The sequence below is a fragment of the Podarcis filfolensis genome, assembly GCF_964270895.1.
Source record: "Podarcis filfolensis genome assembly, chromosome: 1".
Lineage (NCBI taxonomy): Eukaryota > Metazoa > Chordata > Lepidosauria > Squamata > Lacertidae > Podarcis > Podarcis filfolensis.
The window spans coordinates 126,981,527-126,995,425 of NC_139604.1; the positions used below are offsets into that span (position 1 = coordinate 126,981,527).

The 13,899-nt window shown below is 48.2% G+C and overlaps 1 protein-coding gene across 1 annotated transcript in view; it reads right to left on the reverse strand.

Annotated features, from left to right (window-relative positions):
- SYT16 (synaptotagmin 16) overlaps positions 1 to 13,655 on the reverse strand; it is a 35,001-nt gene extending 21,346 nt beyond the window's left edge. The window contains exons 1-2 of the mRNA XM_083616719.1: positions 13,311 to 13,655; positions 4,390 to 4,646 (exon numbers count right to left, since the gene is read on the reverse strand). Coding sequence (XP_083472845.1) covers positions 4,390 to 4,646; positions 13,311 to 13,554 — 501 coding nt within the window. The 5' untranslated portion in view covers positions 13,555 to 13,655. The remainder of the gene's footprint in view (positions 1 to 4,389; positions 4,647 to 13,310) is intronic.
- Between the last annotated feature and the right edge of the window lie 244 nt (positions 13,656 to 13,899).

Consider the following 13,899-nt stretch of genomic DNA (forward strand, 5'->3'; position numbering starts at 1 on the left):
GGATTCGAACCGCCAACCTTCTGATCGGCAAGCCCTAGGCTCAGTGGTTTAGACCACAGCACCACCCGTGTTCAAATCCCCGCTCAGTCATGAAGCTCACTGGGTGATCTTAGGCCAGTCACGGCCTCTCAGCCTGACCTACTTTACAGGGATGTTGTGGGGATCAGATGAGGAGGGGAAGGACCGTGTATGCTACCAAGCTCCTTGGAGGAAAAGGTGGGATATATAGCAATAAATAAACAGACAAGTATTGTAAGATTTGAGTACAATTAAGCTGGTTAAACACACACACCCATCTACCTCTGCATCTTATAATTCATAACGAATTGTAGGAAGAGAATCCTGCAGCCTAGGCAGCAGGATTTAATCTCTGCTCATTGGCTGATGAGCACAGCTGAGAGATGGGAGCAGATCCGTGAGAGGGTGAGGATTTAAAACGGAAGGGAAGGGGGAGACTTGCAAAGGTCTTTGCATGTCTCCTCCTTACCTTCTAATTTCCAATATCTCAAGCAAAGGCAGAGGACTGGAGAAATCCCCTCCTCTTTCAAATGAAGGGGAAGGGAGAAAAAGAGGCATATTTTGCAAGCAAAGCCAAAAGCACCCTTTGAAACAGGCTCTTTTAAAGGAAGGGGTGGAGGCTGCTTCAAAGAGTGCTTTGCAAGTCTCCCCGCATTCCTCTTTTTAATCTCTGACACTGGTTTTACAGGGGAAGCACAGGAAGACTTGAAAAGCCACAGAGAAATTCTGACACGTGGGAGGCCCCATGTCCCCTTGCAAAAAAAAAAAGAGAGAGGAGGAAACGTGGATCTCTATTTTCCCGCTTTGAAATTGTAACACGAGCCCTTGCAGGAGAACTGCTGCACTCATCTTTGTAGGCTTCATCCCCTCAGAAAGGGCAACCAGGCCCACAATGTTCATCAGCTGTGGTAGGCACTAAAAAAATTTAGGGAGGGTATATATTTTCCTGCACAAAGACCTCTGGGTGGATGTGACACACAGAAAATGGCAGGTGCTCCTTTGCCTGAAAATTTCATCCACTTAAGTAAAAAAGGAAGATGTTGCAGCTGTTTTAGATTCCCCATTATTGTCAATGAGGTGGAAACAGAACTTGAGATTTAACAGGGCATCTTCAAACCCGAATAACAGATTGAACTGGAATGAAACAGAGTGGATCTGAAACATATCAGACTGCTTCCGGGTGCTATAGGTACAAGAAAAAAAATCTATCAACACAGAAGGAAGAGGAGGAGGAAGAGCTGAGGACAGAGGACAGCCATCTTGCTACCAGGGTGGTATTCAGAGGGGGCAGAATTTCCAGCCACTAGGGGGTGCTAGATTAAATTTCTAAGGCAGATTCTCGGTGTCCCCTCCTGTGTTCCAAACGCAGCATTAAGACTCGAGGCCTGCCTTCCATCTGTGGAAACTCGGACATGGCAGAGAACATTCAACTATTGGCTGCGTCTTAATCTGAATCCACCTGGTCTACTGCCTTTAGTAATGCAAGACTCTCACAAAAGCAAGTGGTTCAAAACCGTGCATCAAAAACTCCTTACATGCGGTCTGCACTCACAGTCCCTATTATCAATGGGCCTCATCAAAGCAAAGAGTCTAATAGGCCAGCGCCTGAAAGACATCGAACGACAAAACAACCTGACCATCTTAAAGAAACTGTGCCCATGGTATACCTACTTTCCCCCTTCTCATTTTGACTCTCCAGCTTCATACTTGTCTAAACTAACCATCCCGAAATACAGACGTGCCTTTACATTGGCTAGATGGGATGTTCTCCCCTCTGCTGTACTCGAAGGTCGTTACCAAAAGACTCCATTTGAAAAACGACTCTGCCCATGTGGAGATGGTAACACGGAAACAGTGTCTCACGTCCTTCTTTCTTGCCCCCTCTACAAAGACCTAAGGAATGAGATTATTACTCCACTCATTCTCTCCAACCCCGGCCGTTCATGAGACATTACACTGTATTTTCTATTATCTGATACGGGAAGTCAGATAACAGAGAAGGTCGCGAGGTACATCGAGAGAGCTGCGAAACTGAGGGCCACCATCTGAGTGACAGACTTGTTCATCCGACGGACCACCTTTTGCCTGTTCTTTTCTTCCTTTTATCTCTATTTTCTACTTTTAACTCTTGTACAGCTGTGGCCTGTTGGCTTTGCTAATAAAGTTTTGTTGTTGTTGTTGTTGTTCCGGGTGCTATAGGTACAAGAAAAAAAATCTATCAACACAGAAGGAAGAGGAGGAGGAAGAGCTGAGGACAGAGGACAGCCATCTTGCTACCAGGGTGGTATTCAGAGGGGGCAGAATTTCCAGCCACTAGGGGGTGCTAGATTATCAAGTGCCTTAACTACGGTTAAGGAGCCATCAATGACTCAAACCTTCAGAGCCACTAGTGAAAAGCAGATATTCCCGGCTTGTAGGGAACAAACCAAATTCTAAGTAGCCATCTGCCAAGTGCCGCCATTTTAACTTTGTTAACTATGGTTAATGATAACCATGGGCTTAGCATTATGTTCAGGAGACCATACTTTTGCTTGGTAATCTGAATCTGCCGGAAAGATTTTATGTTAAAAAAAACTGCAAACTGACGTATTTCAATAATAGCTGTCAAGCATGTGGAGGGGAGAGAAGTATCTGCAGCTGCAGAATTTTATAAAGCCTTGAAAGCCCTCGTTTCCCAATCCCCTTCATAGCGATTGCTACAACATCCTTATCTGGAAAAGGATTCTGGCAGGCAAACGTGTTCTGTAAAAGCAGGCAAAGTCAGCCCTCCAGATGTTTTGGGACTACTACTCCCATCATCCCTAGCTAACAGGACCAGTGGTCAGGGATGGTGGGAATTGTAGTCTCAAAACATCTGGAGGGCCGAGTTTGCCTATGCCTGTGTAAGAGTCACTGCATGAATCGAAGTGATGGACGCCACGTTCTCGGCGGCTGAGCAGGCAGGGTTTGCAGCTGCCTTATATATAAGGTCAGACGATAGGTCCATCTACCTACACTGATTGGCAGGGTCTTTCCAAGCGTTCAGACAGGAAGGGCTCACCCAAGAGGGTTTTCTTTCTGTCCCACCACTTTCCCTGGGGAAACCCACTGTTTACGGCTGAATCAGAACAAATGTCAATCGGGTGTTCTGCAGATCGACTCTCGTTCCGATATAGCGGTAAACCTCGGGTCTTTCCGGGGAAAGCAGTGGCGCAAAGGAAAGTCTTCTAGAACCCCTGCCAAGAAGTCATGGACCAAACGGAAGAAACTGCAGGGCAAATGGAAGTGTGGGTGAGCATAAAGTGTCTCCTGGCCCTGGCATCTCTCCTGAAGGTGCCAGGAATTGAACCCAAGGCCTTGGGCATTCAAAGCAGATGATGTACAGTGAAGCTATAGCTTTGCCACCATGCATATTGGTGGTGCTAGATAAATAATAGTAGTAGTCAAAAAGCATTCCATATTAATAACAACAACAACAACCACCTTTAGGAGTTATCTGAAGGCAGCCCTGTATAGAGAAGTTTATTAATGTTCAATGTTTTACTATGTTTTTATATATGTTGGAAGCCGCCCAGAGTGGTTGGTGCAACCCAGTCAAATGGGTGGGATATTTTTATGATGATGATGATGATGATTTTATTTGTACCCCCTCCATCTGACTGGGTTGCCCCAGCCACTCTGAGCAGCTTCCAACAAATAGAAAAGCAGAATAAAACATCAGACATTAGAAACTTCCCTACACAGTCATAGCTCGGGTTACAGATGCTTCAGGCTGTGTTTTTTGGGGGTACGGACCCGCCAAAACCCGGAAGTACCGGAACGGGTTACTTCTGGGTTTCGGCAGTTGCATATGTGCAGAAGCGCTAAATTGCGGTTTGCGCATGCGCAGAAGCGCCGAATCACAACCTGCGTGTGCGTAGACGCGCCGCTGCGGGTTGCAAACGCTGTGGGTTGCGAACGTGCATCCTGCACAGATCACGTTTGCAACCCAAGTGTCCACTGTACAGGACTGCCTTCAGATATCTTCTATATGGGCTTTCCATAACTGCAACTACACATTATCCATTCATACCAAATGGACCTAACACCCACAACCTTCCAGGCTGTGAGCGCACAAGACGTTCCTAAAAAGGAGAGGTATCCCAATATTGAGTTTGATCAAACTGCGGGAGGCAGTGGAAGACAGGAGTGCCTGGCGTGCTCTGGTCCATGGGGTCATGAAGAGTTGGACAAGACTCAACGACTAAACAACAAATCCCAATATTACAGTGCTCTTTCATTAATTAACTCATTTCATGACATTAAAACATGGTAATGCAGCCACCCTAGAGAACACATCTAAGAAGGAATGAAACAACCTCCACGTTGCAAGAACAACTGCTTTCTTCTTACCTCCGGGCTCCAGGCCGACGAGCTGTCCGTGGCGTCGTTCCCTTCGAATCCTTGATTGCTAAAAGCCGTCTCCATTTCCAAGCTCCCTTCTGTCTCTTGCCGGCTGAGGCTGGGCGTCGCGCTGACCTCCACCCCGGGGTCTTTGGGCTGCCCAGAGCCCCTGCTCTCCGACGCCGTTCTGGAGTCGAGGGATAGATGGTCATCTTCGTGATAAGAGAGGTTGTCTTGGTAACTCAGTTGGCTGAACCCGTCGAGATCTAGCACATTTTAAGAGCAGAGAGAAAAATAATTTCGTCGGGGGGGGGGGTAAGACCAGCCGTTTCTTTATCCCTCAAGTGTGCAGATGCTTTAATCCCCTGCATCACAGGGCCTAGAAGTGATAACTATGCATGAGGGATTTGGGAATCCTGAGCCTTCAAAGGAAGAACACCTCTTTCCAACGGAATGGCAACGAAGGAGCCAAACCAGCTTCTCCCTTGGGAACCAACCGAAGGGCCTCTTCGCACAAAACCCAAGGAGTTTTGTTTTGAAGTGCACACCTGAAAATGTAGGGTGAGTGATGAGCAGCTGTTTGAAAGCATGTGCATCATGTACATGGAAGTCGTGTGGAGAACCTCTGCTGCCTTGCGTGACATCTTCGGGAGAAGAAAAGGCTACACAAATCCAGAGTGGAGTCCCTAAGATAGTGCGATGGTGCCTTGTACGTCTCATTCTGGCAGCGATGCCAACTATAGGGGGCAGAAGGGGCTTCAGCCCCCTCAATATTTGTAGCCAGAGGGTTGAGCCCTCCCTCCAATACTGAGGGAGCAACCCTCGTTCTGGAAGAAGGTACAGGGTTATAAAGACTAGGACTAGCCGTCTGAGAAACAGTTTCTATCCAAATGCAATTTGGGTTTTAAACGCGGTGTAAGGTAGTCTCTGTGGGAGCACCATATTTTTCGCTCTATAAGATGCACCTGACCATAAGACGCACCTAGTTTTAGAGGAGGAGAACAAGAAAAAGAAATTCTCTCGCTCTCTGCACAGCGCCTCTCCAGCGAAGCCAAGTCAGAATAGCAAGAGGGATCACTGCGCACTGATCCCTCTCGCTCTCCTGGCTTCAGGGATAGCTGCACAGCCTGCATTCGATCCATAAGATGCACACACATTTCCCCTTACTTTTTAGGAGGGGGAAAGTGCGTCTTATAGAGCGAAAAATACGGTATATAGTATTTAATTATGGGGTATCAGAGTTTTTAGGGGGTTAACCAGGTTGGGATAGCTGGGATAGCAGGCTTGTTGGTTTTTGAATGTCTGATGTAGATTTTTTCAATTTCGTTGTTCTGTATGGGACAATGACAACAAAGATTATCGTATTGTATCGTATTGTATTGTATCATATCATATCATATCATATTGTATTGTATTGTATTGTATTGTATTGTATTGTATTGTATTGTATCATATTGTATTGTGCTGCCCCCAAGCAAGCACTGGCCCACTAGGTAGGGCGGGAGGTGAAGAGGACAATTTTCACCCTCCATGCTCCCCACCATGATTGCAAGTTGTTGGGCACAACCCATCGCGCCTGCCTTCCAGAAACTCCTGCGGCCAAGCTGGTGCCCAACGTCTTGCTCTGCTTTCCTTCGGACCACATCAGAGAGGCTGGAGGAGGGTCTTGTAGTCTGGGCAGCCCAGGACCTCCAGACCCTCTGCCCAGGTTTGTACCGCAAGGAAGTCACTTCCGCGCTGCTAACACAGCAGTTTGCTTTCCCCCTTGGAGGCGCACTCCATTGTCTCTCAAGACAGAAGGATGCCAACAGGCCAGGAGTGGTTAGAGGGACTGACTAGAACCTGGCGGCCAGGGTTCAAATCCCCACACTGGGTGGCCTTGAGCCAGCCACTATCTTCCTACCTCACAGGGTTGTCGTAAGGATAAAATGGAGAGGGGGAGAAATTTGTACACCACCTTGATCTCCTTGGAGAAAAGGCGGGATATGAATCTACCGTATTTTTGGCTCTATAGGACGCACTTTTCCCCTCCAAAAATGAAGGGGAAATGTGTGTGCGTCCTATGGAGCGAATGCAGGCTCCTTGGCTTCAGCGATAGCAACGCGAAGCCTCCAAAGCACAGAAGGAGAGCTCCCCCCGCGCTCCGGAGGCTTCGCGTTGCTTTTGCTGAAGCCGCCTGAAGCCCCCGGAGCGCAGGGAACTCCCGCTGCGCTCTGGGGGCTTCAGGCAGCTATCTGCAAGTCTTCGGAGCACAGCAGGAGTGCCTGAAGCCTGGAGAGCGAGAGGGGTCGGTGCACACCGATCCCTCTTGCTCTCCAGGCTTTGCTTCGCTGGAGAGGCGCTGCACAGTTTTGTTACGAAAAAGGAGCAATGCTGCTGAGTGCTCCAGATGGCTGGAAAGCCAAACAGGATGTTGATGTTTTGGGACTGTACCGTGGGAAGAAGGGACAGTCTATTATGTGCACTGAGCACCGGATGTTAGCTCAGAGTGTCACATGACCCTGTACTGGAAGTACATGGGTGGAGTTATTCTCTCTCTGCTGTGGCTGTAAAGAGGGTGCAGACATGTTGTTCTCTGCACTGAGGAAAGACAGAAATAAAGGCATGTAAATACATTTCTGTCTGTCTCTTTCCCCTCCCTGGGGATGGCAGGGAGTGAGGGAGGAGGAGTGGCTGTGTTCTTCTCACGTTTGAAGAAGGATCGGCCGATAAAGACCTCGCCTTGTCTTGCCGGGAGTCGCTGACGGGGGAGGCCAACAAGAAATCAAGCCGGGCACCTGGAGAGTGCCAAATGCCTCTGAATGACAAGGCTTGATATCAACATATAACCATCCTCTGCTACCATATGTTGATATCAAGCCTTGTCATTCAGAGGCATTTGGCACTCTCCAGGTGCCCGGCTTGATTCCTTGTTGGCCTCCCCCGTCAGCGACTCCCGGCAAGACAAGGCGAGGTCTTTATCGGCCGATCCTTCTTCAAACGTGAGAAGAACACAGCCACTCCTCCTCCCTCACTCCCTGCCATCCCCAGGGAGGGGAAAGAGACAGACAGAAATGTATTTACAGATATATAGACCTCGCCTTGTCTTGCCGGGAGTCGCTGACGGGGGAGGCCAACAAGGAATCAAGCCGGGCACCTGGAGAGTGCCAAATGCCTCTGAATGACAAGGCTTGAAATCAACATATGGTAGCAGACGCTGCTGGTTATCTGATCCATAGAAATCAGCATGAGAGGTGAGAGGTTGATGAATCGTGTGCCATCCTCTGCACCAAGGAAAGAAGATAACGTCTGCAATTGCAGCCAGAAGCTGAACAGACGGCTGGCCCCAAGAGGGGGTGTTTTCCAAGCAACGGAGCCCCAAAAAGGTATGCTGAATATCGGGCTAAAAGTGTGAATGCAGATTGATTTATTCTCTGGTTCACGAGAGAGCTGCGTTTGGCAAAACAAGCTCTGAAAGAAAGGCTTGCATACCAGAAATTCCTGTGGTGAGATAAGGATTCCCGTCCCGGGGAAGGTTGCTAAGCAACGACAGTCGGACAGTGGAAAACTACTGACACCTGGGGCTGGCTCAGTCAGAGCCGGGAAAGCGAAAGTTGTTTTGACTTTGAGACAGCTTTGAGAATTGCCTGCCTGAGAGAGAGGCAGAAAGACAGCTCAAAAGGAGCTTTTGGGATTTAACTAGCTCGAGAGTGGAGAGCTGAGGCTTGGATTCAAAATGGATGCCAAGGACAGGGGGAGGGAAGAACGGAGTTCTAATTCCCCCACTGATGTTGCTACTGGAGAGGATGCTGTAGCTTTGAACGTTGTCCGATGCTACAATTGTGGACAGACTGGGCATCTTCAGCGGAGCTGCAAGAAGCCATGCCAGCCGAAAGGAGCGAAGGGCCGCTCAGCAAATCCTGAGGCAGCAGGCAAAGGTCATACCAAGTCTATGGTGGAACCTGCAAGGGCTCTGATGGCGAAAGGAACCACGCCAGATGTTTGGAACTCGTTTGTAATTGACACTGGATGTAATTTTCATATGTCCCCGCACAGAGGACTCTTTTCGACGTTTAAGAAGCAAAGCTTCGCTGTGGAACAAGCCAACGGTCAGAAGCTGGAAGCGACCGGAAAAGGGACTGTCTATCTTAAGAGTCTGAACTTGACAATAAACAATGTTTACTTGGTTCCTGAACTGAAGTTCAATCTGCTGAGTGTTTCGCAGATTGCAAAGAAAGGACTGAGACTGTCCTATGATGATAAGAGCTGCGAGATCTTCAAAGATGGAGAGTTATATCTTTCTGCCAGACAGAAAGATGGACTGTATTTGTTGACTTTTGACCAAAGTGATTACATGGAATGTAATTCTGAGTCTAACATGATTTCTCTTGCAGGTGTGACCAAAACGAGCGCCAAGAAGGTGGCCAGGGTCGACAGAGCGTTTCAGCGGGTGTATGCTGATGTGATTGGTCCTCTAGAACCATCTAGAGGCAATGCAAGATTTTATCTTGTGTGTGTGGATCATTTCTCTAACTTTGTCTGGGTTTATGTGTTAAAGAAACCACAGGAAGCCTTGGAAAGGTTTCAGGAGTTTTGTGACAAAGTTAAAGATATGCATGATGCTAACATTGATTGTCTTTTGACAGATGAGAAGCAGATTTTTCTTTTACAGGATTTCCAGAGGTTCCTGCAGAAGAAAGGAATTAGACACAAGGTTGCTGTTTCAGCGGAAGCGTGGAACAGGGGTGTCTGTGTAAAAGTGAACAAAGAATTGCAAAAGGGAATGAATGCGCAATTGCTTAGTTCACATTTGCCACATGAGTTCTGGGCGGAGTCACTCATGTCGCTTTGTCATGCGTGGGTGAGAAAGGTTTCAAAAGAGTTGGGAAGTTCTCCTTTTGAGAAACTGTTCCGGAGAAAACCTTCTGTTGCCCATTTCAGGGTTTTTGGGTCTCATGTGAGGACAGAAGCTCCAGGTGGAGTAAAGAATGCCAGAGGCATTTTTGTGGGATATGAAAAGGGTCTCTACAGAGTAATTTTGTCTGAATCTGGTCAGGTGATTCTTACAAAATTTCTAGAGAGTGCTCCTGAAAAGGAGAGAGTCATAGTGCACACATTTCCCACAGAGGACGATTCAGATGATGATGATGATTTCACAGAGTACAGTGGTACTGAGAGTGACAGTGATAGCTCAGAGAGCTCTGTTGTCACAGTCATTGAGAGGAAGTCTCACACAATGGATAGACCTTCACAGGTGAAGGATGAACCACTGTTTGCTGTTGGAACTGGTTCTCCTAAGAGTCCTGAGACAGAACCAGTGAGCAGAGAGGATCAGCACCTCATACGCAGGTCTGAGAGAGTCACAAAGGGTGAACCACGCAAAAGGTACTCAGAAGAGTATGCTAATTTAGCTGTTGCATGTGCTGTTGTAAACAACCGAGGACAGGTTGGAGCTGTGTCTAAGTCAGAGACAAAGACACAACAGAGAGTTGCTAGCCAAGGTAATGCAGATGCACTCATTCCTTGGAAGCCAGACAACCAGAGAGGTACACTGGGAAAACCAGTGGCGGGTAGTTCCAAGGGTGGAACTGAAACAACAGGGGAGTGTTATGTGTATAACAACTGTTTGTTTTCTTCTCTGGATCACGCTTTGCTTGCCGCAACACGCATTGATTCTTTTGGGGGAGGTTGTTACGAAAAAGGAGCAATGCTGCTGAGTGCTCCAGATGGCTGGAAAGCCAAACAGGATGTTGATGTTTTGGGACTGTACCGTGGGAAGAAGGGACAGTCTATTATGTGCACTGAGCACCGGATGTTAGCTCAGAGTGTCACATGACCCTGTACTGGAAGTACATGGGTGGAGTTATTCTCTCTCTGCTGTGGCTGTAAAGAGGGTGCAGACATGTTGTTCTCTGCACTGAGGAAAGACAGAAATAAAGGCATGTAAATACATTTCTGTCTGTCTCTTTCCCCTCCCTGGGGATGGCAGGGAGTGAGGGAGGAGGAGTGGCTGTGTTCTTCTCACGTTTGAAGAAGGATCGGCCGATAAAGACCTCGCCTTGTCTTGCCGGGAGTCGCTGACGGGGGAGGCCAACAAGGAATCAAGCCGGGCACCTGGAGAGTGCCAAATGCCTCTGAATGACAAGGCTTGAAATCAACAAGTTTTCCCTCTCTGCGCAGCGCCCCTTCAGCGAAGCGGGAGGAGAAATGGAAGGGGCTCCGTTTCTCCTGCCGCTTCGCTGAAGGGGCGCTGCGCAGAGAGGGGGAGATTTTTTTTTTCCTGTTCTCCCCCTCCTATGGTCCGGTGTGTCCTATAGTCCGGTGTGTCCTATAGAGTGAAAAATACGGTAATCAGAACACCCTGTTTCTCTATATCAGGGAAGGAGAGCCTCGGGCCCAGAGGCTGAATGTGGCCCTCTAGACCTCTGCACTTGGCTCTTGGACTTCTCTCCAGGCCACATCCTTCACTGGCCCCACTATGCACCCTCCTTCCATGTTTTTGCCTGGCTAGATGTGCCCATGAACTCCGATAATGTCTCTTGCTTGTCTGGATGGATCTGTCTTGGATGCTTCAGCTGAGATTCCTGCATTGCATGGGGTTGGACTGGATGACCTTTGGGGTCCCTTCCAATGCTACGATTCCATGATTCTATGAAAGAGGCAGGGGAGTGCAGAAACCCACATGCGCTACTAAGGTAAGATGTACACTTGCTGCTATGCCCACTTTTGTCTTTGCTCAGCCGGTAGAGCACAAGGCTCTCAATCGCAGTGCTGCGGGTTCGAGTCCCAATTAGGGCAAGATCCCTGCATTGCCGGGGGGCTGGAGTAGATGACCTTGGGGGGTCCCTTCCAACTCTGCAATTCTATGGTTCTTGGAAGTTGCCCAGAAGCAGCCCTGCAGCTGAAAAAGCTTCCCGCTCCTCTGCTCTGAATTATTTCTCCCACACCACACATTTACCATCCTTCATTTGCTAGAGGAGAGGGGCAAGGCAGGGAGATGGAAGAAGCCACCCAGGAATAATGGGAAGCCTTTCCTTGGGCAAAACTCTGCAGGGGTGCCAAGACACTTAACAGTTTCAGCTGCGCTCAAGTCAGCAGCCTATGAAAGCCCTGCTGGAATCAGCACAGCTTTATACCATATTTTTTGCTCTGTAAGACTCACTTTTTCCCTCCTAAAAAGTAAGGGGAAATGTGTGTGCGTCTTATGGAGCGAATGCAGGCTGCGCAGCTATCCCAGAAGACAGAACAGCGAGAGGGATTGCTGCTTTCACTGAGCAGCGATCCCTCTTGCTGTTCTGGCTTCTGAGATTCAGAATATTTTTTTTTCTTGTTTTCCTCCTCCAAAAACTAGGTGCGTCTTGTGGTCTGGTGCGTCTTATAGAGCGAAAAATACGGTAGTTTGGCCCTGTGCATCTTCACAAGCCCAGTCGGTTCAATGGGGCTTCCAGCCAAGTTAAAAGTGTGCATTTAGGTTGAAAACCACATGGTCCCGTTCTTAGGCAAGAACGGGTCCAGATGGCATTTCCCCCACTCCCCCAACCAAACGCTTTTGCTTATGATGGCTCCCAGCTCTGCTAAAATCAAACAGGACTCGGCTCACGCGGCAGATTGCAGCTCCGAAATCAACAAGGACACGATTGATATATATACATTTGGGGCACGTCGGAGCGGTGGGCTGAAAAGGCAGGTTTTATAAATGTAAAGAGTAAATAAAAAAGCGCCGCAGGCTTTTCAGAATAGAAGACGTGCCTTTCTAGTGAGAAGTTACATTACACACTTCCCACACAAAGTTTGCCTCCCCACCGTGCCTTGTGGATTTGGTCTGAAGCCAGGATGTTGGCTATTATTACGGAATGCAGTTTGAGGGATTCAGTTGGGATGGTTGAATCCTGTAGACTAGGTGGGTGAAAACTGTGTTCTGTAAAATCTCGGGGTTCCCTTGGCAACGTTGTACAGTAGTACCTTGGTTCCTGAACTCAATCCATTCTGGAAGTCCGTTCAACTTCCAAAATGTTTGCAAACCAAGGCACAGCTTCTGATTGGCTGGTGGGCCCCAGAAACAATGCCGACAGCCGAAACGATGTTCAGCTTATAAAAAATGTTTGCAAACCGGAACACTTACTTCCGGGTTTGCGGCGTTCAGGAACCAATTTGTTTGGGAGCCAAGACGTTTGGGAACCAAGGTACCACTATATAGGAATGTGGGGGAGCCAATGATTGCAGGGTTCCCCAGGGAGAAATTCAGTACAGTGGTACCTCAGGTTAAGTACTTAATTTGTTCCGGAGGTCCTTACTTAACCTGAAACTGTTCTTAACCTGAAGCACCACTTTAGCTAATGGGGCCTCCTGCTGCCGCCACGCCGCCGGAGCACAATTTCTGCTCTCATCCTGAAGCAAAGTTCTTAACCTGAAGCACTATTTCTGGGTTAGCAGAGTCTGTAACCTGAAGCGTATGTAACCTGAAGTGTATGTAACCTGAGGTACCACTGTAATGGCGAACAAATTTTCCTGAAAAGATTTTCCCTTGCAAGGAAGGGCAGCGTTGAGGTTCATCCTCAGGTACAAGAGAGACCTAGGAAATGTCCTGCAGGAAAATGAGTGTGTTCTGTAGAATGTTTCCCAGAATCCTCTGCCATTTGCAAGGTTCTCTGGGAAATTGACCCAGAGAATCTTGGGAGATGCGTTTTTCTTGGGTTACCGACTGTTTTGTTACACCTTTGATGTTCTCATCATGAAAGGCTATACCTATCAACTGAGATTCAAAATGGATAATCCTTTCAAGTCATGGGAAGACGGTGTGCGCGCACCAGCACATCAGTGCACTTTTTACCGCTTTTGCCATTTCCTCCGAAGCCACAGAAACTGAGTCCATCCTTGTTGGACTTCTCGGAGCAAACCATCTCTTGTGTTTGACTGCTTTGTTTCTTTTTTTGGACAGAGCTGGATAATACCTTCGCATTCAGAGGCCTCAGAGCTGTACTCTTCATGGTTCGACAGCAAGCGGTTGAATTTGGGCCTGCGCTCGGAACCGGCTTGCGTTCCTTTCTCGGAAACTCCCGAACGGAAGCTCTGCGAGCGCGAAACGGAGATCTCAAACTGCTTGATCACCTCGTCGTCGCTGTCCGAGGAGGTGGTCAGGTCTTCATCCTCCCCGAAGCTATTCACTGGGAGAAAAGAGCACACACACAAACACATACAAAGAGGAATTTTGACAGCTGGTGGAGAAGGATGCAGAGAAAATGACAGTTTCCAGATAAGAAAGTGGCTTTCAGAAAATGAGAAACAAGTCACTTAGAGCATCAGTCACTGAGTGTCTAAAAAAATGTAGTATAAACACTGACAGTTGGGAAACACTGGTCTGCGAGCGCCCCAGTTGGAGAACAGCCTTTACCAAAGGTGTCGTGGGCTTTGAAGACACTCAAACTCAGAACACAAGGGAGAAACATGCTAGGAGGAAGATATGCTTGGCAAATCCACACCGTGATCAGCTCCCACCCGGAAACCAATGTCCTCACTGTGGAATGATGTGTGGATCCAGAA